Below are 26145 nucleotides of genomic sequence, written 5' to 3' on the forward strand. Positions count from 1 at the left end.
CCTTGGGACTTTGATATAATCCGCAACAAGGAGTAAAATAGGTCATCACAAGCTAGATTCCTAGTACAATGGGCCCAAATGAGAAAATCTAGGTTTTCACAATGCGTAACGAGTCAACTGATTCTCTGCCTCCTCCTGGTCAAAAAAATGAATTCTTGTCAAAATAAATTTCTAATCAATAAATTATTCGGATCGATTACAAGCATTACAAGGTATGTCCCCAAAACTTTTCAATACCAGACCTTCACTGCTGTCGTTTTTCCCTTTCAGAATCGCGTGGTATTTCGAGTACACATTCGCAATGGCATCCGGTACCTTCCTCGCCATGATGTCGTGCGACCGCTTCATTGCTGTGAGATATACATTGGCTGCGCGCCATCTATGCGATCCAGCTAGAACTAAACGAATAGTGGTCGTCACCTTTATCGTCATTACTGTTTTGAATTTAAATTTTTTCTTTACCTATGAGTACGTTTAGGATGAAACTACCGGTATGTATGACCATTGATACCGAGCTGGTGGTCTTTCGTAGGTTAATCAAGACCACTCGGATTTACAAAAAATGCAGACCAAAACACGAGGCATCAGCAAACGAGGCGTCAGCAAATACATACCTCGAGATCTATCCGAGCGGTCATGATTTATACAACAGACAACTAACTAAGAACCAACAGCATGTTGTTTTTTGTTTTTTTTTTAAATTCTAAAATAGCTCAACATTTATCGTCAAATTAAAACCAAACGGTCCTTTGTTGCGACACAAGAACCGACTTTGCTTTGGAAAACACCACTAACTTCGGTCGGATCAACTCTCCAATTTACAAGTTACAACTGGTACATTCATTTCAAAGAATACACTGACCCATCTTACCCCCCCCCCCCGCCCTCCCCCATGTACTTCATAGAAATCATCTGCAGTTTGTGCCTTCTTATGTTTCAGGATCCGATATCTTGATCATATTGGTTCCAAATCAGCCTGCCATCGAAGTCCTCACCAGTACCTTTTACATTGTGTTTGGAACATTCCTGCCTTTTACCATCATCTCAATCTGCAACATTGCAATATTAATCACAGTAAAACAGGCCTCTAAACAACGGCTGAAGTTGGACCAGTCCGGGAACCCAAGTTCAAAGGATCGTCACTAGAGGGAGACAGCGCATCTAACCCAGATGTTGATCTGCATATCTGCAGCTTATGTTGTGACGACACTTCCGCTCCGGATGCATTTTTTTGTTGTAGAAATACCGGATGTTGCGGCAATGTACGATATGAGCGACCCCTATTGGAATCTGAGGTATACACTTGAGAACGTAACAATCGGCATTCTTTGGGCATGTAATCATGCCATTAATTTCTACCTTTACGTGGTGGCTGGTGGGAGGAAGTTTCGACAAGACATCAGAGAGGTTTCGCGAAAGTTGGCATGTTGCTGTCGGATGAAAACACGTTGAAAACTCCCAGCAAAATATATGAAATAGAAACTTGGAGGTGACGGAATATCTTTGTATTGGAATTGATCCCTCCCTTTGTCAATCAAATCAAAATTGACCCATTTGCGAAATGCCCTTGTAGTGGTGGCATCATTCCTACTAGCCCGGGCTAGAGGGAAATTCCCTTTAGCTCAGTCGGTAGAGTGATGGCCTTATAAGCGAGAGGTCCCGGGTTGGACCTTGATGTTTTTCCTCTGTTACATTTGGCGCCCAACATGGTAAAAGGGTACTAATAATTTGTTTAGATGCTTTGGACAATGAATTAACCCTTTGTATCACGGAAGAACCCGGTTATGAGGACACAACTTTCCCGAACAGGGGTAGTATGTAGTGGTGGCATCATTCCTACTAGCCCAGGCTAGAGGGAAATTTCCTTTAGCTCAGTCGGTAGAGTGATGGCCTTATAACCGAGAGGTCCCGGGTTCAATCCCCGGTTGGACCTTGATGCTTTTTTTCTGTTACACCCTACTACATGAAAGTGAATCTTTGTGGTGTCGCCAACTGATGGAATGTTACGAACTTACAGTGTTGCAGTGTTCGTTTTAGAAAAAATTTCATTTGCATTTATAAAACTCCCTGATCGACATTCTCCAAACGTCGTCAAGTCGCCAAGTCTCACTCCCTACGTGACAATTTCAGCGGGTGCATGTAAATTGGACATTTGGCCCGACGCCCGCGAGATCGTCTGATCGAATTACTGCCTCAACCCAACTATTGTCCCAGTTTCTTGAGTTCGTCCTGTACCAAGAGCAACTTCCCGCCACACTTAGCAGGATGCTTTTTGTCAGACTTCCTGCAAATGCCTAAATGAACCAATTCAAACACTCAGAGTGAGGTAATTAGTGTCGGGTTCACATTAACCCCATTCAACATAGGATTTTTTTTTTATTTCCCTATTTTGGGAAGCCCTGATATTTTCTACAGATTTCTTCGCAATCGGACAAATCAGGAGAAGTTAGAGAAACCACTAAAAACTCGGAAAAAGCATCCTGCTAGTGATACCTCTTGCCGCCTGAATGCCTCGCGTCCCTGGAGAAACTGCCCGTACCTCGCGTCCCTGGAGAAACTGCCCGTACTTCTTGCCTCAAGAGAGGTTACCCGTCCTGTATTCAAGTCTCTTGTGTTCGACCAAGGAGGTGGAAACTGCACCTTCCGATATACTATCATGCGAAACAAAAGGTAGAGGAGACAAGTACATAACCATGTTCATATCATATTGCAGCACGCCCTGACGCCGGTCACTGGATTGCAGCACTGTTTATTCTATCACAGGTTAGAGCTGCCATCCAGTAACCCTAAAACAGTTTCAATTGGTTCAAAGCGAGAATAAATATCACTTTAGTAAGGTCAAACCGGGTCACATTACAGCGGAATCGAAGATTTATGATAAAATTAATTTTTAAGAAAATCACATTGACGGCATTTAGGTTATTTCGGGGATTTTTCTCTGACATCTCTCCGTGGAGATCACAAGTTCCCAGCACTTGTAGAACATCCCCTCCGAAAGCAAAACTGGGAGGTACTGAGTGATGATACGATGACCATTCTGTTTTCCGAACACACAATCTACCAGCCAAATAAAAACATTTTCCCTTCTGATTTGCAATGAATGATCGGTTTTGCTCCACTCTATTTCTATCAGGCTAGGATAAGGATGTCACAGACTACCATGTGATAGCCCATCAACAAGCAATTACAACACCAGTTCTTGTTTCGTCTCTGCATTTCACGCTTCGAAATTGTCGCCAGGCCGCATATTTCAGACTTTAGTTGCGTAAACACAATTATTAGCTCAGGCTTCCCGTCTAATTATACTGGGAAAGATCTTATATCATACGCGCCCTACATACAACCCGGAAGTCAGTCCGGGAAAATCGACACCCAATTTTTTTTCGTACTTATAAAACTTTCCACTGCGCGCACTTGATGTATTATCGCTATCGATCAGCGGTAATATCATTCAAAGTATGGCTATCTTGTTATGCGACATACCCAAAGTGGCATTCACGTGATAATTCGTCAACAAAACCGTAACAAAGACACTTTTTCTATCGAAATGAACTATGGCTATAGATATCTTCATAGTGAGCTGCGCATGTATCCTACTTTCGGCACCACTGGTTCATCTTATTGGTGAGTATTCACTCTGAGACATTTATCATACAATGTGAAAATCTCTTATCGTAATTGTATTTGTTATGGCTTTTGTCTAATCGTTTAATGATGGTGCTTTTTTCTCTCACCACATTTTGGCTCGTCTTGTTTCCAGCTCGCTATCAAGCGAATCATGAACTAAGTTACTCAAGCTGGCATTGAATTGAATAGATTTCTTAAATCGATTCAGCAAAGTTGTTGTTATTCCTATTCCTTAGGCATGATTTCTAAGAACAAACATACCAAATTTGCGCGGTCTGGAACTGGTGAGCACCATTGCTGTGAACATTTTATAACCACTGTTTATTATTCATTGAAATTAAAAGTTATCTTATGCGTCCCTTGAGACAAAAACAAATGTACTGAGTGACATTTCTAAACCCTTGAAACATTCCTTTATATAAAAAATCATCAAAGAAGGACTGTTTTCCAGTTGGAACTGTTTTTCTTAAAACATGTACTGGCCATCATCATTGCGACGGGATAATAGGTACAAAACAAAGACATTAGATACATTGTAAATTGATGTGTTTGGGAATGAAGGAGTGAATGTCACTGAGTGACCTTTTCCTCTGGGGACGAGTCAGGTTAGACGTAAATACAACAATATTTTCGATAATGTTTCAGTTCCGCCTAAGACACCAGTGTTATCTGGATTTGGAACTGCTGCTGTCGGCTCCTACCGTGAACTCGTCTGTGATGCGTCTCAACCTGATGCCGGGACCATCACCTATAAGTGGTATAAATACTCGGTGAAGTATGGTGTAGAGAATTGGGAACACAAAGGACCCATTGGTACAAGTCAGAAGTATATCTTCAATCCAGTGACTGAGAAGAAAGTGTTCCACGGTGTCACTGAAGAGTATGTCAAAGGGAAGTACAAGTGTCGAGCATCAAACTCAGCCGGAACAAGAGACAGCGAATGGGGAGATCTGTTTTTCTATAAACCATGTGAGTTATTCAATAATATAGGCTTCTGAGAAGCAAATGTCCACGTCCCTGCTGGCTGCAAAAACCGATTTCCTCAAAGTTTAGTTTTACTTAATTGAATCTTATTTTATGATCAAAAAGCACTTTAATATTTTAGTAGCCATGGTTACAGTATATTAATCTTTGTGTTCGTGTACGCTGACGTAGTCCATTGATTTTTTATATTTTTTTGCTCTGTGTCGCCTATTTCATTCGGCCATTTGAAAAAACTCCCACGAAAAGAACGGTTTTGCTGTTGACGTTTCGTTCATCAGAATGGCGCAATACAAGCAGAACTGCAGATCCAGCTAAAGACAGCTTACTTACAGTATAACAGCTGGTGTGCTCTATGGTTGAAATGGGAAGCACTTGTGCATTTGTTTTGTTATATTTTGTTATATTTTCAGTATCGCCTGTTCGAATTTTGTTTAAGGTTAATATCACCAATCTTCGAATTTTGTGCTCCGGCATTTTAGTGATCAATTAAAAAAAGTTTTAAGAAAATAAAAAAAGCTTTCTGTTAGGTTTTAAAATGGCCTATTACATTATTACATGAAATCTCACATTTCTGTGTAGAAAACAAAATTTGCTAAAAACTGCATTGAATTTGGTGCATTAGTTAAAGTGAGTGTTGATATTAATATGAGCTAGACTGTATGCACAATGTGCTTTTATTTTTTCACCAGGTGCTAGCAAGGATGCATCTTTCTACTTTTGGCATATCTGTAACAAAGGTTTTACACAGGTTTTTACAAATAAAAAATGCACGTGAGGTTCTCATTTTTTCTCTTTGTTATAGTGTTTTCATATTATATTGTTCCGGTCAAATGTACTCAGTTTAACAGTATTATATTTTGCCAGTTGTATCTGAAAAACACGATAATCTTCTGTCCAACTTTCAGGTTCTTTGTATAATGTGAGTGTTTCACCACCCAAACCAGCTCCCGGAAGTACATTCATCCTCAACTGTTACATACCCAATCCAAAAGGTTTGTATGTGCGGTGGTATAAGTGGGCTGATGCTTTATCTGCTGCTACATATGAGGCAGGAGCATATATGAAGGAATGCCTTGCTCCAAGTAACCCACGCTACAGTTGGAGCAGCTGCAGTCCACCAAGCATCTCATCACCGACGAAGACATTCAATCTACAAGTCTCCAATGCTCAGCCTTCTGCTTCTGGTTACTGGAGATGTCAGGATAATGGTCTAAGCTGCTACAGTAACCCAGTCAAGTTAGTTGTGCAAGGTAACGCATCTCTTCACCTTCCGATTTGAAACAACTTTCGCATGTATAAGGGAACGGAGAGCATGCAACTAAAATGTTTCATCGACACCGATGACTGTTTCCTAATTTTCAGTACGTATTTCAGGTATAAATACGATATGACCAGTTATGTACATTGTGGATGTTGCTAATTTTGAGGCCGATACTGCAATAGCGTGAGCATCATGAAAAATATCGAAACCAAGTAAAATGCTACGATGAAGTGTATAAAGACAGACGCATACAAAATTGACCACGATTAGCCAGTCATTCACGATACGAGAAGGGCATTGGTATTCCAAACCAACCTCAACAACCAAATTAATTTTTTCAGCGCCCCCAGGCACGCCACAGGTCACCGGTTTCCCATCAGGACAAGTCATTGCTGGAGCACAGCTCAACTTGAAGTGTGTGGCCTGGCCTCCTGGAGATACCTACGATTGGTACAAAGATGGTACAAAGGTTACAACATCATTGACTTACGACTTCCAAGTGACGAAGGAGAGTGCTGGTGTTTACAAGTGTGTGGCGAGAAATGGTGTCGTGTCTGCCAGTAGCACAGACAAGACATTAGTTGTTTACTGTGAGTTGTGTCATTATTCGCATTTTGATAATGCACATGAGATCATTTTGGCGAGACCTCAAAATCCTAAAGCAATTAAAACTCTTTCAAAATAAATTGAATGCTTATTTAAAACCCGGGAGGCTGTTCTCTGAAAACTAAAGAACAGACTGCCGCCCTTGAAATGAGCATTCGCAACGTTTAAAAACAGTTCTAATCGCTTTAAGATTTCAAGTTCTAGTCATAATGGCGGTACCTATCGTCAACCCTTAAGAACAATCATTCACTTGTCAATGTTTTGAATATAAAACAATAAGGCCACTTTGACAATCTAAAACCCTAAAGGTTTTCAAGCAGAATTATACCCTCTTGCTGACGAAAGTAATTCTTACAGAGTTAGTCGTCATTTCAGATAAACCTGATTCCGTTGTCGTGTCATCGAGAAAGACCTCATCCCATGTTGGGGAAAAGGATAACTTCACCTGCACAGTCTCTGGCGGCAACCCGACCCCGACCGTGAAGATCTACTTAAAGAGGTCAGGCGGAGCACTAGTAGAGGTCACCCAAGGTCAAGACAGGGTGATGGCTAAAGAAGACAACCAGGCTGAGTACTACTGCGAGGCGAAGGTCACTGGGTATCCCCCCTTCGATATGACTTCAAGCAGGAAGACATACACTGTCACATGTAAGTTTTATCTTTTGCGAAATCTCAGTCTACTTCTGCATTATGAGCGTGTGAAAACTGTTATAGAGCTCCAACTGGTCTATTTTAAGTGCTATAAATCTCCAACTCGTCTATGTTAAGTATTGGTTATCACAATGAATAAACATCGAACTCGGCCGGAACAAGAGACAGCGAATGGGGAGATCTGTATGTCTCATAGACAATGTGAGTTATTCAATAATATAGGCTTCTGAGAAGTAAATGTCAACGTCCTTGTTGGTCGCTGTGCTATTACCGACTTCCTCGAAGTGTAGTTTTTCTTAAGCAATTAAAACTCTTTCCAAATAAATTGAATGCTTATTTAAAACCAGGGAGGCTGTTCACTGAAAAACAAAGAACAGACTGCTGCCCTTGAAATGAGCATTCACAACGTTTTAAAAAAGTTCTAATCGCTTTAAGATTTCAAGTTCTAGTCATAATGGCGGTACCTATGGTCAACCCTTAAGAACAATCATTCACATGTCAATGTTTTGAATATAAAACAATAAGGCCACTTTGACAATCTAAAAACCTAAAGGTTTTCAAGCGGAATTATACCCTCTTGCTGACAAAAGTAATTGTTACAGAGTTAGTCGTCATTTCAGATAAACCTGATTCCGTTGTCGTGTCATCGAGAAAGACCTCATCCCATGTTGGGGAAAAGGATAACTTCACCTGCACAGTCTCTGGCGGCAACCCGACCCCGACCGTGAAGATCTACTTAAAGAGGTCAGGCGGAGCACTAGTAGAGGTCACCCAAGGTCAAGACAGGGTGATGGCTAAAGAAGACAACCAGGCTGAGTACTACTGCGAGGCGAAGGTCACTGGGTATCCCGTCTTGGATATGACTTCAAGCAGGAAGACATACACTGTCACATGTAAGTTTTATCTTTTGCGAAATCTCAGTCTACTTCTGCATTATGAGCGTGTGAAAACTGTTATAGAGCTCCAACTGGTCTATTTTAAGTGCTATAAATCTCCAACTCGTCTATGTTAAGTATTGGTTATCACAATGAATAAACATCGAACTCGGCCGGAACAAGAGACAGCGAATGGGGAGATCTGTATGTCTCATAGACAATGTGAGTTATTCAATAATATAGGCTTCTGAGAAGTAAATGTCAACGTCCTTGTTGGTCGCTGTGCTATTACCGATTTCCTCGAAGTTTAGTTTTTCTTAAAGGGAACTGAAACCGCCAAGCCAGTTCGTATGACCTCGTTTTCATTTCCCGCGTATCGGGTGATCAGAACGAGGCATGAATGAAACATGGCGCCTAGCTGTCAATCATTGAGTGACGTCACTACTATGGAATTTACTACGAAAACTCATGAATGAAAGATCGCATGACTCACGTGATTCTCACATGATTCTCAATAATAACAAATTGAACTGCGCATGCTCGGGCACTGGGGGCGGAGCTACAAATCTGAACTCGAATAGGAAGTTGGAAGTTTGACTTTCTCGGGCGGTGAAAGTCGAAAAGTTGAATAAATCGCTCGGCGGTTCCAGTTCCCTTTAAGCAATTAAAATTCTTTCCAAATAAATTGAATGCTTATTTAAAACCCGGGAGGCTGTTCTCTGAAAAACAAAGAACAGACTGCTGCCCTTGAAATGAGCATTCACAACGTTTTAAAACAGTTCTAATCGCTTTAAGATTTCAAGTTCTAGTCATAGTGCCGGTACCTATGGTCAACCCTTAAGAACAATCATTCACTTGTCAATGTTTTGAATATAAAACAATAAGGCCACTTTGACAATCTAAAAACCTAAAGGTTTTCAAGCGGAATTATACCCTCTTGCTGACGAAAGTAATTCTCACAGAGTTAGTCGTCATTTCAGATAAACCTGATTCCGTTGTCGTGTCATCGGGAAAGACCTCATCCCATGTTGGGGAAAAGGATAACTTCACCTGCACAGTCTCTGGCGGCAATCCGACCCCGACCGTGAAGATCTACTTAAAGAGGTCAGGCGGAGCACTAGTAGAGGTCACCCAAGGTCAAGACAGGGTGATGGCTAAAGAAGACAACCAGGCTGAGTACTACTGCGAGGCGAAGGTCACTGGGTATCCCGTCTTGGATATGACTTCAAGCAGGAAGACATACAATGTAACCTGTAAGTTTTATCTTTTGCGAAAACGGTTTCTCTAACTTGTCTTCGCTAGAAATCCGACATTTCGGGGAAAAGTCGGACAACGTCACACTTTTGTCTAATCAATCAGCGAAAAGTTGGAGAAACCGTTAAGAAGTCAGAAAAGCCTCCAAAAAGTGTAAGATGAGTCATCGTTATGTACTGGTACATGTAGTTATTTGTTCCATTTTACAAGTCGAATGTTTGTAAAAATATGAGTAGATGAACAACGTACGATAAAAATATGAATTTATTGTAAATGGATTTAAAAGTTCTGGCAGCAAATTCGAACGACAACATGTGGTATTAAACGTTAACATCAAAAACACAGCAACTCATTCGCAAATAACGCATTTCTGAACATGTTTTCGAAACCTCTTTACCGTGATGGAGATTATTCGATGAAAAATAGCAAACACACCCTTGACAGCAGGTTATAAACCCAACATGCATATCAGTTTGTTCCGTGCAATCTATGCGTTACCTACCATTCTGTTCAGAACATCACTCCACCTTCCACTTGCAGTTAACCCATCAAAGATAACTTTGCTACGAAAACCACCGACAGTGATCGACGAGGGGAAACTGATCACGATCATCTGTGAGACAAACAGCGCCAACCCGGTTGCGAATGTAACGTTCCACCGGAAGAGGAAAGGAGGAACCTGGGAGCAACTGACGTCGGGGATAACATCTGAAGACAGGGCGGCAGAATACAATGGCAGGATTCGAAAGAGTACTTTGGTTGTGACAGCCAATAGGTTGGTCACACAGGCTGTGTTCAAATGCGAGGTTCGTGATGGGTTATTCCAGATGGAACAGACAACTACAGTTAAAGTATATTGTACGTATTAGTTCTGCAAAACAGTGAAGTTTACATCATATATTACAGTGTTTCTCCCCATTAGTTGAAGCGAATGTAATATACTGTAAAATGTATTTACATGTACGGTCAACTATTCTCCAGGTGGCGTAGCTGATGCATCATTAAAATTGGATGTTTTATGTGAGTACGAAGAGCTTGCAGAACTGTTTCAATATATTTCTAAGCATTGCATGTAAATCTTTAAATTGGTCTAATTTTTATATTGTTATATTGATTAGCAAGTAATATGGGACTCCAAATTGGTCTAAACATGGTTTGCAAGTAATATGATAATGAATAGCCCGTCGTCTAAGAATGTCAAATTACATCAAGTGCTCAATACAGGAACTCCATAGATATCATGTTCCCAAGACAGCTCTATCATTCAGATTGTGCAGAGTCTATGCATTTAACTAGAGGTCATGCCTTGGGTTTGACTGATGAATTGATGTCCGTTAGGTTAGTTACAATGTATGGCCATGCCCTCGGATTTATTTGAAATATGTATTTGAAATACGTGATTGCGACGACCCATCCACGGGCTAGTTTTTCTCCATAATTTACATTATGACTCACACTTACGGACGAGACTTGGCGGGTTTCAAGTTTATGCTCAGATGATTTAAAAGTTGTTCTCACTGTCCAGTTTCGTGCACTTGCATACAAAGCAAAATGGGATCCAAATCTGCCGATACTCCTCACCGTTGAAAGCAGACCATTAAGACCAGTCAGGTTTACACTCCACGTCATCGCCAACCCTCGACCAACGAATGTTACGTGGTATCACCCAAATCAGAAGATGGCAACTGGGGAAAACTTCATCCCCGCGGAAGTAAATGGGACATACACACTGAGGAAGGGATCTGTAGGGACTCAAGACTATGGAAACTACACCGTCAAAGTGACTAATCCCGTTGGAATATCATATTTTGTTTTTGAACTACAGCACGAGGGCAAGTTGAAAACATGAGATATAACTGTATTTTTCGACTTCCTGGCTGAGTTCCTACTATCAAATATTTTCCGGTGCAGAGGTTTTTTTTAATGGAAATGACAGAAATGAAAGAAAGGGGTATATTTTGGTTCATTTCCCCCAATTTGGCGCCTTTGCGACTCTTGAATCTATCATGATATTTCCAATCATAAACATTAATCACCTTTTCAGCTGTCCCGACGTTTACGATAACCCGTAACGGGAGACTGGTGACTGTGGTGTTCGTGCCGCAGATTCGGGAGTACACAAGTTTCCAGCTCAAGTTCTGTGGGCCGAGTCAGACACCAAAAACGTCTGGATGCGGCGGGGTTCGCTTCACCATCCATGATCCAACGACATCAACTTACAGAGTTATTGTGACACACGAGACCACGATCTATGTTTTCTACATGGATTTGTATATTGGCGATGATGTTGTTTATAGTTCTGGTCAAGTGCATCCTGAACAGGCCGTGCCGGCTGGAAGCAGTCCTGATGGTGGCATGATAGCTGGCGTGGTTGTCGCCGTCGTCATCCTGGTAGCAATGGTGGTGGTGGTTGTCGTCGTGCTACATGGGAGGAGCATGGCATGCTTTGCTGGTGAGTTTAGAGAGAATACTCCCAGCGCGAAAGACTCGATATGATTCTTCTACGATTATGATATTATTCGATTTATGATATATTCACTTTCATATACAAGTACAAGATTTGCAATGTTTTTGTAATATTTTTATAGTTGCTACACTAGACAGCACAGAATTTTTCAGATTTGGCTGAAATCTTAGTAATACCTGTTTCGACCTGGTTTATTTATGTTCAAGGTCGAAATAAACCCGATGAATCAAATCAGGCTGACGGGAAAACTGGCACCACGCGAGCTGATTCGGTATTTTATGAACCTTTACACATGAACGTCGTCAACAGGGCATTTGAAGGTAACATTTTCAGTTTTCGCAAATTGAAGATAAATCGTGTAGTATGTGGCATTGTCGTTACTAGCATATACCCGTGGCGCGGGCTGTTTGAGGTATAAAAATCGGATTGTGTGGGTGCTGGTATGTTGTGGGTTTGGTGTAAATGGGGTGCTGGTTTGTGAGTAACACTTTTTTTCATGAGTGTAATACTTCTTGAAAAGGGAACTATGTAACCATGGACATGATGTACAGGCGTCCACAATGCTAAACCAATTCTCGGAAAACCAAGATGGTGCAGACTGGTGATGTATGTCGTTATTATGATGCATTGTATCTACATTATGTGTGATATGTACAGTACATTCACGACTACAGAATGATATAAAGTTATAAAATACAAATACTAAGTATACAATACCAAAGTTTCCTCTTTCCACACCTAGGCGGCGATACTCCACATGAACCGGTTTTTGTGAATTTTCCTCAACAGAATCCCGTGGAAGGTAAGTAGTCGCAAGCTTACCATGTGAGTACAAGATACCCGCTGTTGCCTACGCAACATACCCTTCTCGATTATCTTGCACATGTACATATATATGAAACTAATGTCATAGTTTTCGGCCAGGGGAGGGGGGGGGGGGGCAGCATTGCTCAGAGAATGATGTGGCTCTTACTTATCTATTTCCTTTAGGTGAGGTTAACAATGGCTCCTCTCCAACCGAGTGACGGAATCAACCTTTTAACTTTTGCATGATCAAGCGTGCGGCTAATCCTTGAATTATAATAACATTCACACTAACATTACTCTTTTTTAGACGGCGGTGAAAATCCGTATGTCGAAATGGAAAATCCATATGCTGACTTGAACACGATAAGAGAATACAGTCACGCCCTTCCTGAGTTGTGTTGATATATTTCGCTGTTTAGTTACAATGCAATGCAACCTGGTTAAAGATTAATTTGTAGAGCGGATTTGATCATGAATCTCGTGATAATTGAATGATAGCAATGAAGAAAAAAGACGAATAAATGACCAATAGCCGCAGCACTGGCCAAGAGTTACTCGGTGACTTTCAAAGCCTGCACTTCACCAGTTCTGAAAGCTCCATAACGTTCTGGGGTTGAAGGACGTCGCTTTGAACACTATTTAGTGACTCATATATATCACATCACATCGTACCTCTAGTCGGAATCCGTGGATCTGATTGACTAGTACACGCGAACACATCATGGAGGACATTTTGATATGCTTGTCCTCAGGCCCACAGATTCAAATCCTTTTCACCTCAGAAATATCAATTCGAGTTGACCCAGAGCTGCCGATTTTTCGAGACAGTTTGAGGCTTTATTAGTGATCGTATGCGTTGCCAGTGTTGAGTGTCGTGATCAAAGGCATATGAAAAGGACACATTTTTTGAGAAGTTCATCACTGATGCGAAATGTATCAGAATTTTTATAATCAATATTGATTTATAGCTGTTGCCCCCCCCCCCCGCCCCCCCCCCCCCCTCACAGTCGATGCCTTTAATTGACACGACCCGTAAACGTTTCATTTTGTCTTTCAGCCTGATGTGATCGCAAGCCAGACGTATGCTGAATTGAAATATTGAAAATCAAGACGGAAAATGAAAGAAGGTTTCACACGAGTCCAGTTTGTGTCACATATTCAGAGTGAGACGATAAAATGACTTCTGTTTTTATTGGCTCTAACATTTTGTTATTGATTTACAATGTAAAATGGAGGCAAGCTTGTCACCGGGGACAGCTAGCCCTTCTGAATGTACATGTATATATTTACCACTCTCAGTTTATACGAGACAAGAGTTGTCACGACATATTTCATGTAGTTATCCACCATTATACACTAGACTTGTAATTGCATCAGTGCTGGCCGCAATAGGTCGGCGTTGTGCTTTTTGCCACAACCCATTCATCTCATCATTCTCAGCCGGTGAAATACATTACATCTGTCACTGGGTGCAGACCTCAAACACGTACTGAGATAACTTGGAACTCGCAGGTTGAGTATTTTCTAAATAGGCCTACCAATAAGGTTGGATTCGCGTACAGTTGACGTTGTCGTTTATAGAATGAACAAGTCATTTCTATTGAGCGGACCACGACTACGATGTCATTTTCATCCCTTCGTCAGGTGCAGTCAGTTAGCAAACATGCTCGTGACGAGTGAAATGTGAACCGTGACAATGTGAATCCAATGCATATCTGGCCTAAGGTCATATTTATCTAGGGGTTGCGTTATTACTTGTAACTCAAGTCATTTCCGAAGAGCGTGCTTCCAGTGGTTCGAGATGTCACTTTTCACTCGCTCAGTTGTCGGGCCATGTCCCGTTGTGAAGCTGAAGTCAACTAATGAACATGCTCCTGACAAGTCACATCGACACGTGAGCCTTGACAAGTAACTACGTGTATCCCGTTTAAACTCGGTGTAACATCTCACATCGTTTCCCAATATTTCAGTGTTTCCACAATAGACGGCAGAGACACACATGACTTTTAATTGATGAAAACGTAGAAAAACGTGTCAAACTCTCTTTCCGCGTTCCAAAACAATAGGGGGTAACGCTTAGAAACGAAAACACCCAAAACCGTTACAGCAGCCCTGCAGAAAAACCCTCCCCCCCCCCCCCCCCCACCCCATCACGCGCCATGGAGTTCGACTATGGTTTTCATGTTCCTACCAAAAGAACAATTCGAAGAGAGATTTCGAAAACTGTCAATAATCCACTATTGTTAAATCCTATATCTATTATTCGTTTGTTTTAATGCTATAAACTGGCAGTGGCTAAATTATCATAAATACTAGTACATGTAGTTTGTGTCATCGCTCTCCAGTATTTCAATATTATATTCAAGAATAAAGAATATCCTAGTTTACTTGCCATCGCTAGCAGTTAATTAACATTTGCTGTGCACTTCTTTAATAATCTCGACTCATTGCTTTATAATTGTATTCGTTTTATATATTCATGATAGGTACATGTAAGTTTTATGTAAATTTGAAATTTATAGAAAATAAAACTTACTTTTAATCATTGAACATTGTTCATTTCACCCGTGTTACGCCAGGCTTGTAGATTATGAACTGTTAAAAGGTCGCCATATTTGGTATCGGGTTTCGTTGCGGACTGATAATCTGAAATAGTCAATGATTCCCTTATTTTGCACAAAATCCAGGCCATAACTGGCACTTTTTTCTTTATAAGCAGTCTGCTTTCATGACAAGTGCCATGACCACGACATTTCAGCCGGGGAAATTGAGAAAGAAAACATGTCGAGCTGTTTTTCAGCGTTCCCCTAACGACGCTGAAGCGAAGCACCAAGAAAAGGGGGAAAAGAAAATACTCCACGTTACTCCGGCCTATCAGACAAGACGATACAAACCAGACAAAACCGCTTTCCGTCTCACAGCCATTCATTGTCGACGCTTACATGACTATGCTATCAACAACGCTTTTTATACGAGCTTGGTATTGAATGTTCCAGGGCCCAGTTCACTTAAAGAGCTATAGAAAATTACATATGCTATATGGGTCAATATTCTATCAAGTCATAGCCTGACTACTATGACCTACATATTTAGAAGTATATATGGTAACAGATGATTTTAAAGTCTCGTCCATTTTGTATGTGATAATGTCGGAATGAACTAGAATGGCTGTTGATGTATTCGTCGTGAGCTTTATCTTTGTTTCGGCGTTCATACCCCTGGTTCAGCTGATTGGTGAGTAATAACTCAAAAACATTATTGGTAAATCCTGCGCAGTCACGTGACTAGGTTCATTGATGCCAAGAAAGGCCGCCACTTTCGACCCGCTCAACCACGATCGCATGTGCTTGAAGCGACCAGAATCATGTCGCTCGAATAGCCCCGAATTTACTGACTCTGACCAGAGAAGTGTAATAACCAGAACGCCAGGAGAAACAGCAAACACGCAATATTACTCTAAACTGCCAACTTTTTGCGGGCGTCTTATGTACGCGAAGTTGGTGAATATTGTAGATTCGCGAAAACAAAAAATCGTACAAATATGTATTTTATTGGAAAAAAATTAAGATTTCGTAAATCGTGGAATTTTTTGTCCTTCGAAATTTGAAAAAGATTTAGAGGTCCGAAAGTTGGCAGATGACAGACCCCCATCAACTTTGTCGATGAGGCTGGTTATATTATCTAACGTCAGCAAATCAGAAAATATTTTACAGGTACATATAAGACGTTAATTGCAACTTCTCACGGTTTACTGTCCGTAATGTTTCAGTTCCACCAAAGACACCAGTATTATCTGGGTTTGAACCTGCTGCTGTCGCCTCCCACCGTGAACTCGTCTGTGATGCGTCTCAACCTGATGCCGGGACCATCACCTATAGATGGTATAAATACAAAGTAGATGCTAGGACAGGTGTGGAGGATTGGGAGAGGATGGGACCTATTGGGACAAGTCAGAAGTATATCTTCCATTCAGTGTCTGAGAAGAAAGTGTTCCACGCAGGTAACAATGAAGAGCCTGTCAGTGGGAAGTACAAGTGTCGAGCATCGAACTCGGCCGGAACAAGAGAGAGTGAATGGGGAGATCTGTATGTCTTTAAACCATGTAAGTTAATAACAATATAAATATTGTAATCATTTTTAAACCCATTTCTGAATGATATCCTGCCAAACCGAGTCTTTTAATACAAATTTATTGAAAAACACTGATATAATTGAGTTTATGTATTAGTGCTAAAAATCAACTTGAAGTGATCAATGTCGGATTGCATTGTCAATAGTCACTTAGCTTCTCGTGCAATACACGTAGCAACCAACGAGGAATGTTTAAGCTTGTCTTGAAAGTTGGAATGCTGCGCATACTTTCCCACTTCAAAATCAACGAGCAAAACCACCTTAAACTAGATTCGTTCGCAGACTCTGAACCAGCGCGAATCATTCAATACAGACGTAAAGCGGTTATGATTGAGAAGTGGTCTTAGATCGTGTATATCAGTGAAACTAGGGCTGACCAACATGTCTGATGCATATTTTGTCAGCCTCTTCCAAGCCTTGTACGTTGTGTGTCGAGAACTTGTGACTCCTGTGATTGCGTCGACAATAAAAAGAGATCCTTTCCTTCTTGTGTTACATCAAGTATAGGTTAGAGATACGTGTCTAGAACAAAATATTTGCATAGATGCGTATATGTTAGATCAAAAATCCACTTCAGACATTCTTATCATTTTCTTTTTTGTTACCCGACTTGAGGTTCTTCACTTTTGTTTCTCTTCTCTCCAACTTCCAGGTTCCTTGTATACTGTGAGCGTTTCTCCAGCCAAATCTGCCATCGGAGGTACATTCACCCTCACCTGTTACATACCCAATCCAAGTGGAATGTCTGTGTTTTGGTCAAAGAGGACGGAGGCTTCATCTCAAGCCATTGACGTAGCAGTAGCAAATAATAAGGCATGCCAAGCTTCAAATTACACACGCTACAATTGGAGTAGCTGCAATCCACCAAGCATCTTATCACCGACAAAGACATTCAATCTACAAGTCACAAATGCTCAGCCTTCTGCTTCTGGTTACTGGATATGTCAGGATATTGGTCTGAGCTGCAACAGTAACCCAGTCAAGTCAGTTGTGCAAGGTATTGTATTTCTTCCCCTCCGATTTGAAATAGCGTTCACTCGTATAAAAAAAAGGGACGGAAAGCATGCTACAAAAATGTTTCATCGACACCGATGACTGTTTCGTAATTTTCGGTACGTATTTCAGGTAGCTAGCTATAAATAGCCACAAATACTACGACCAGTTACGTGTATGTGTATGTACATTGTGTATGTTACTACTTGCAATAGCCTAGTATCATTGAGTATAGTGCTGCCAGTGCATCGTGAAAAATATTGAAGCAAAGTAAATTGCTACGATTAAGGCCGGGGTACAGTTGCTAACAGTCCGTTTTTTCTAAAGATACATTCAATTTAATTGGTATAAACAAATAGGTGTCCTAAAAGGCATCGATCGATTTACGATTTTCTAAATATTGCCTAGTTCCGGCCAAATATTTTTTTAAAGCCATCGTTAGCATCTGGAATGCACAGATGGCTATATTGTACAAAAAGAATTTGTCAAATATATCCATCCATAAAGGAGAAAACTTGAAACAACAATCTGACAAAATCGCGTTCCGACCGCCAATTACAGCTTTGTTATTGTAATTCACTTCACTTTTCAGTGATTCCAGGCATACCCCACATCACCGGCTTCCCATCTGGACCAGTCATTGTTGGAAGTCAACTCAATTTGAAGTGTGTGGCCTCGCCCGCTGGAGATACATACGACTGGTATAAAGATGGTACAAAAGTGACGACATCGTTGAGTTACGATTTCCAAGTGACGAAAGATAGTGCTAGTGTTTACTCATGTGTGGCGAGAAATGCTGTCGGGTCTACTACAAGTCGTAATGGGACATTAGTCGTTTATTGTAAGTTCTGTTTTGTTGACCTCTCGATAATACACAGCAGAATAAGAGCAAACTTGTTCAACTGTCCTATGAGACATTTTACACATGAAGGCACAATGTGAAAAATACTGTTGACAATATAGAAATGAGAAAGTCTGGAATGCATAAGCTTGAAAAGGTATTATCGCGACGTTACAATGCCCAAGTTGCTCAATGGAAATTTAGTAAACACTTCAGCTGAACAAAAAAAAATAGCATGAACTTGGTCTGAGGCTTTCTTACAGACGACGTCTGGCTGTCCATGATTCAGTAACAAAATGGAAGGCAATAAAATTATGTGATGAAATTAAATTTCCGGTAGCAGTGTGTACTATTGGGCTAAACTTTAGAATTACCGATCGGATGTTCCTCCGCACTATATAAGTTGTAAATCGGTTTAAAAGAGATGGTTGCGCGTAGCATGTTGCATGTTGACTTACTTATTCATTATTCGGTATTCATTCGCGCCTTGGACCTATACTTCCGATCGGGAATTCTAAAGTCGTTCCTATTATTGTACACTGCAGTTTTAATGGTATAACTCAAGGAAAGAAAATGGCTCCGATACCATAGCTTACATCAAATCAGTCAGTTTCTTATTTCGTAGGCTTTCTTTGAACCTGTTTACCTTTATCTTCCCAATCCTAAAACACTGTCAAATTATTTTTCAGCAGCCAAAAATGCCCCGACAATTTCGATCACCCGTAACGGGAGACTGGTAACGGTGTTGTTCAGCCAGCTCATTAAGGGGTACACAGGTTTCCAGCTGAAGTTCTGTGAGCCGGGTCAGACACCAAAAACGGCTGGATGCGAAGCTATTCGATTTACTCTCCAGGGTCAAACGAAATTAACTTATACAGCTATTGTGACACACGAGACCACTATCTATGTTTTCTACTTGGATTTGTACATTGGAGATGATGTAGTTGATAGCTCTGGTCCTGTGCTCCCTGAACTTGCTGGAAAAACAACGTCCGTGCCTGCTGGCAGTGGTATTAACGCTGGTATGATAGCTGCTGTTGTTGCAGCCGGCGTGACAGCTGTAGTTGTGGTCGTTGTGGTTGTCTTGTTACACAGTAGGAGAATGGCGTGCTTCGCTGGTAGGTTTTGATATTAGAGAATGTATTTTGATACGAACCGGATAATGAAACCGAAGAAAGTAATTAGCTTGATATGTTGGCGTTGTTTATTTTCAAAGATACAAATAGTTTGGTCAATTAATCTTGAAAGCCTTGCCAATACTGTTTGGAGACCAGTTGTTGAATTGTGTTAAGACTTTTTTGTCCAAATATTTCATATACTGATCTTTGGACGCACTTGAGAGAATGCCTCGCTTTCAATGTGTGCCGTGCGCTCGGGATAATGGTATATTCGGTAGGCGATCCAAATGCACATCACGAACATTCCCGAGACCTCGGGTTCGGCCTTATATACTCGGAAATGTACATTGTATATTTATTAGCTTTATTCTCATACATGAACACAATTACATGTATAGTTGGATAGGTCTGGGGGCTTGCTAGTTAACGGTCTGGCGGCAGGCCGCCCCTGATAATGCGCTCAACTAAATATTTTATAGCTTGGGGGTTCAATGTCATTGCTTTCTGTTTAGGTCGAAATAAACCCGAAGAATCGAATCAAGATGCTGAGAGAACTGGCACCACGAAACCTGTATCCGTTTGTGACCAGCCTCCATACAAGGACGTCGTCTACAGCGCATTGGAAGGTAATGATTTTCGTTTACAAAGAGTCAAGCAGGGTAGTATGGTAGCGGGATCATAATGTAAATAAAAGGTTGGAAATTGAAGGCTGCCGACATATGCCTTATCATGAATATACCACGCCCCTCTACTTTGATGGCCGTGATTGCCCTAAGACAATTAGACTTAGGGTTGACCAAAAAAGCACCATGATTTTGGCTATAGCATAAAATCCTAAAGCAATGAGAACTCCTTCAAAACGAGGTGAATGACAATTTCAAGGGGACGGGGTCTGTTCTTTGTTTTCCAGAGAATAGCCTCAATGAAAATGGCATTCACTTCATTTGAAGAAGTTCTAATTGCTTTAGGATTTCATGGTAGAGCCAAAACAGTAGTCCCTCTAGTCAACCCTTATGGTAGCATCAATTTATAAAGGCATCAGATATCTTGTGCAGAGTGTGGATTTGCTGATTCTGTGAGTTAGCATTGTTTAGAAATCGTAAATGACTATGTTTAGAAGTGCCAATGGGCAACACTTAAGGTAGCATCAATCTTGTACAGAGTGTGGATTTGCTCATTCTGTTCCTTAGCAGTGTACACTATGACAAGTTTGTCAGCAGTGATAGCCACGCATACAATGCTAACATTACCTCTACCCCTCCCGACACTAGGTGAAGATACTCAACCTGAACCGGTTTATTTGAATTATCCTCAACAGGATTCTGTTAAAGGTAAGTATTTACCCTTTTACCATCTACTAATACTGTACGTACGACATACCCGCCGTAAAGTACGTAGTATACTCTCTTCGTCCAAGTCTGTCAATTTCATCCGAGTTTTACTTTATTTAATGATAGTACACACGCTTTTTCAATGGGTGTGAAAGTTGAAAGATAGAAATTACTAAGTACAAAACTGAGACCCTCGGGTGTCCAGTATCCTGCATTTTAAACTGACGCCTTGTGGTCAATGCTGTTTCAGAAGTGATCTACGACAATCCAAAAGTCATCGAGAAGCCAAGTGGCGAAGATACTCCTCGGAAAGTCGAAGGTCGGTGAATATGTCATGTGTCTTTCAATGCCATTACGCTATTTTGGCCCTTTTGGCAGTCCTCGCCCAATACACGGTCTGTATATTGTCTTCAAACAAAGCCCGTTGTTCTACCGACTTAACAAAGGATCAGCAGAGCAAAATCTTCATATACATCGACCATGCAATCAAATCATATTGTAAGAACGATTTAATGCCTCCCCTTCTAGATACCCTGCTATTCGCCATTATTCGCCATGAATTCCAGCTGTTCCAAGTCATCTATTGGAAATGATATTACCTTATTTCGTCGTGAGCATATTTTCCCTTGTAAACTTTAACGACGGGTTTATCGGCATCATAACCAACTCAACGGTAAAACAGCGGAATTGTCAAGTTTCAATACTGGCGATACTGTAGACGCTCAATCATTGCACCAGTAGCAAACGCGGTATCATATTTCTCATAAAATCTTAAGCTGAATTTCTTTATCATTTTTGATATTGCTTCAACCTTTTGACGGCTCTTTCAGATATGTCAGTCCATGATTTCAAACAGTGGCTTCTCTCGAACCGAGTGACGGAATCAACCTATGAATGCCTGTCAAGGAACGGGTTCAATTACCAAGGCTTTTTCTTCATGCTACAGCAACAAGACTTGGACAAAATGAAAATTGAGCCCTTGGCTCAGGAGGCCTTGATACGCAAATTGGTGAGGGATTTCAATGGGATCAGGCAGAGTGAGAGCTGTGAGGGAAAGAAGCCCAGATGTCCCACAGGCAAGTATCATACATTGAACGACAGAGGCCTGTCATGGGAAGCAAAACAATGTGTGCGCAACACGCTTTCAACTCTTCGCGATTGCTCGTTTGTGCATTTGCCTTAGACAGCACCGTCAGTGGTCCAGGGAGGTTGAAATTTCGTACGAAGTAGGAAGTTATACTATGAAATTGATAAAGAAAAAAGAATTTGTTTCTATTCCCTGCCGGTTCTATGTCAGATCTTGGTGGGTTGTGTTGGATGGCTGTTTCCTCGGTGTATGTCCGATCTTGTTATAGAATGGTAAACACAAAGTGATAACATTCTTACCTTCATGACTCTTTTTAGCTGGAGAAGACAACCCGTATGTTGAAATGGAAAATCAAAATGGCGCCTTCTACATCTTGGTAAGACAATGACCGCCGCTTCAACACTGAACCTTACTATACTATACTGAAGATACTATCTCGAATTCTGAAACATCTGTGTTTAGAATGAACCGCCATTTACAGTGTAAATGCACTATACGTCAACAAAGCCTCGTTTTGAAGCAGGCAAAGCGCATGTAAAGCCACATTATTCGTTGTTTAATTTGATATGTTTTCGAATAGAAATTGACACCTCACTGTCGGTATACCTCCAATTCGGTACCAATTCCTTAAATCTTAGCTGTATTTGTCATTCGATTATCGTACTTGTAACTCTACCATTGCACGACAAAGTTGCACTGTTATTTGGGTTTTAAATCTTTTAATTCCATGATTCTCTGAACAACCAATGATAAAACCAGTTGATTTGAATCTGATGATTTCTCGAATCTTTTTGACGTTAGCTTATCATTTAATCTTATCTTACAGCCTGATGTGACCGCCAACCAGACATATATGGCAAGCCGTGTGTCGAATAATTAAGAAAACTTAGTTTTCACTAAGAAAACCTGGTTTTCTTCTTTAAAAAACGTAGTTTCATGGAAGAAAACCACGTTTTTTTCAATGAAACTAGGGTTATATGGAAAGTGTAGGTTTATTATTAAAAACATTTTTTCTTGATAAAAAAACAGGGTTTTTTTCAAGGAAGCTATGACCAATGACCAATACCGTATTAAATGGACGAATCATATAGTTTTAGTAGTCATGTTAGCAGTAATAGGTAGAATTTGTGTCGTCCTAGGAGTTTTTCCATTTAATATATCAATTTACTTATTCAAAAAAATCAGTTGTATTACGCTTAACATCTATAGTAGTGAATAAACAGTTTGTGTACATCAATTAAGCAATCTCTAATAGTAACTTCATGTTCCTTTGTGAATTTGTTTTATATGTTTGTATATGTAAAATGTATAGACATTAAAATACATTTCACCAATGCGACATTGCTTCCTTGGTCGATGTTGTGATAAGTTCGTCACCATGCCGGATTGAAACCAAGGTAGGTCTTATCGACAATGGAAGTACTAAGTTTGTAAACCGTTATAGTGGATGCAGATCATTAACTTTGTAACTTGATAGCGAATTGGAAAATTGCCCGAATAATTTTAGCAAGCGATATTCATAATTCATGATCGAATTACAGTAGAACCGCCGATGGGGTTTGAAAATCATGCCGAATACAGTCGCCATTTGCCCATTCCGTTCTTGGGTTCTGAAATCGATCATACATGTATATATTTACCGATAACAAAGTAGAAACGCACTTTCAAATGGGCACCAGCGGACACGTACTTGTAGTGTATTGAGGAAGGAATGTTGGGGAACTCATCATACACGACAGAAAGTCAATCGAAAGCCATACCTAGGACGAGGTTTTAGTTGACTGACCTACTTCTGTTCACAGTTTGTGACGCCGGCCATGTAAACCGGATCTCAGTGCCTTTATGACCTCGTCCCAATGGTCCAAGAAAGACTGGTCTGATTTGTGTGTTCAGTATTGGACCTAATTTTCGTGTACTTTTTTGCCTCTACATCGCCGTCTCCAATCAAAGACGAAATTATTTCATTCGTACGCGATTTCGTTCATGCATAATTAATCGTGGTGAATACGTTTGTCAGTTGTTAAGGCAGGCCTGCAGCAGGGGTAACAGCGTATTATGCGATCACCCGCCACCCCTTCCATTTGCCAGATTATTTGGGCATGAGCGATATCGCGCACGAATACAATAATGTTGTCTTAGATAGGACACCGTGTAAAGGAACTGATTGATAAACGGTGTAATGAAAGTGATTCCGGAGTTACCCTGTTTTAAGACGACATCTGCAAATCTCAGTGTTGGGGCAGTTTTTCAAATTCTGGGGGAGACCATTCCACAACACATGCTCGGAGCACATACACGATCTCTAAACCTGTCCCTGTAAATAATTTGGACAAGCTATCAAGATATTGGGTGATATGAATAAAGACTAGCAAATGCTTTTACTTCAATTTTGTACTGAAAGGCCTAGTGTAAATGTACATGGAGTTTTAGATAAAAGCATTTGCTAGTCTTTATTCATATCACCCAAAATAGTTGTGTGTGGTACATGGCCATGGACAATCATTCCGCGAGGGTCATCGATCAATCGTAGTCAGTGCAAACGCTTGATTAGCAAAGCTACAGTTTCTGCCTAGTAGGAAATTGACTTAAGACATTACATGGTGGCACTTCTTCGAGTCGTGCAGTGAATCCCGACGACATGAGGTGGATTGTCCGTCCCATGGATGGTCCGTCGGTCTTAGTAATGCCCTCATAAAATGCTTTAAAATGCCACTAGCAACTTCGGTTCGATAATCGAAGCGAATCCACTCGAACTTTAGTCAATATCCGCCATTCGTGACGTCATTGGCGCCAAAAAGTATTTCTTTTGAGCTCAATTCTAACGTGTTTCTTTCTCTAAAAGCCAGTCGTGGTGCCTATGATCAACTCTAAAACAAGAGCTCCACGGCAATGAGCAAGGGGGCAATCCAGGCGGTGACAATAGCCAAAGTTTGGAAATTCATTTCGAGATCTTGACGCCTGAAATAATATTTGGAACATTGTGATCAAAAATGCAACTCGTCTTCAACCTCCTTAATGATCAGATCGGCTTTCAAAATACGACGCAATGGAGAGTGATTTAAAAGCAAATAAATTCCTTCCGTCTTCTGATTATGAAACTTCTGTATCACAAAGACTACAGTTGCTTGCTACGCTGTATGGAATAGGGTCGAAATATTTGTGGATTATCCCAGTTATGATTGGTGTTCCCGGAAATATTCTATCAATATTCGTGGCCAATAGGAAGCACAACAGGGGCCTATCAATGTGTATCTACATGAAGGCAATGGCCGTGGCGGATACGTCAGAGCTTTTGGAGATTGCCATAGGATTTCCGATAAAGAATATGGACCTAGAGGAGAAATATATCTTCGCCAGAGATGTGTTCATTGTGTGAGTATATGCATGATTTCATGGTAGATTAAGGTGCACGCGACGGTCGAAATTACAAATGTTTTGTAAGAGATGTTTGACAAAATGACAGCGCCACCTCTAGGAGTGTTGGTTCGACAACCAATTCAATCAATTCCTATTCTAAACCACCTCAAACTGCACCGAGTCGTAATTTAGGCCTCTTTTTGACTGTCTCCGTATTTCACATCAATCTACATGCAGGCGGTTATATATAATTGCCTAACTTTAACCGCTGCCGCCAAAACGGGGCACAGTGCATTATACGCTGTAAACATTGTTACAGTGCAAGCAAAGTGTTTAAGAATTCTCAGTTATTTCTTTCAGATGTCATTGGTATCTGACATTTGTGAGTGCGATGTCCTCGGGACTTTTCCTCATGGAGATGAGCATTGATCGTTTGATTACGGTGAGGTTCCCCATGTCTGCCCCAAGACTATGTACCACCTCAAGAGCTGTGAAGATAACTGTCATAACAACGGTTCTGGTCATTCTTTACAATATCCATGTTCCGTTCATTGTCAAGAACCCAATGATAGGTAATTCGTACTTTAGTAGATGATGCGACCATGTGAACTTCTTTTGCAAAACCAAGTAATTGAGAAGGTACAATGTAGCAGTAATACTGATTAAGAAGTTTCAGTACAACAACCTCTACCAGAGGGACAATACGGTCATTAGCTTTTGACAGACTGCCACTCCTGTCAGCCATTCTAGAAAAT

General features: G+C 40.8%; 1 protein-coding gene across 5 annotated transcripts; it reads left to right on the plus strand.

Moving 5' to 3' along the window:
• Window positions 1-3446: 3446 nt before the first annotated feature.
• LOC135496899 (uncharacterized) lies at window positions 3447-23270 on the plus strand. Of its 5 annotated transcripts, none has more exons than XM_064786467.1 (15): window positions 3447-3624; window positions 4273-4596; window positions 5517-5861; window positions 6214-6462; window positions 6854-7126; window positions 7750-8022; window positions 8985-9257; window positions 9799-10116; window positions 11303-11710; window positions 20128-20241; window positions 20887-20946; window positions 21197-21265; window positions 21777-22022; window positions 22351-22409; window positions 22860-23270. In XM_064786467.1, the coding sequence occupies exons 1-15, from the start codon at window positions 3555-3557 to the stop codon at window positions 22911-22913; spliced, it is 3135 nt and encodes a 1044-aa protein (XP_064642537.1). In that variant the 5' UTR covers window positions 3447-3554; the 3' UTR covers window positions 22914-23270. The 5 variants fall into 5 exon arrangements, with proteins under 5 accessions (XP_064642537.1, XP_064642538.1, XP_064642541.1 ...); XM_064786468.1 differs by having other exon boundaries at window positions 5517-5603; XM_064786471.1 differs by lacking the exons at window positions 6854-7126; window positions 7750-8022.
• Window positions 23271-26145: the final 2875 nt, after the last annotated feature.

Source organism: Lineus longissimus, chromosome 12, assembly GCF_910592395.1.
Source record: "Lineus longissimus chromosome 12, tnLinLong1.2, whole genome shotgun sequence".
Taxonomy (NCBI): Eukaryota; Metazoa; Nemertea; class Pilidiophora; order Heteronemertea; family Lineidae; genus Lineus; species Lineus longissimus.

Bases quoted from the DNA above. Each gene is read 5' to 3' on its own strand.
- LOC135496899 (XM_064786467.1), top strand. From the start codon at position 3,555: ATGGCTATAGATATCTTCATAGTGAGCTGCGCATGTATCCTACTTTCG. The intron at 5,862-6,213 runs GTAACGCATCTC...TAATTTTTTCAG, and splicing joins AGTCAAGTTAGTTGTGCAAG to CGCCCCCAGGCACGCCACAG. The intron at 10,117-11,302 runs GTACGTATTAGT...TCACCTTTTCAG, and splicing joins AACTACAGTTAAAGTATATT to CTGTCCCGACGTTTACGATA.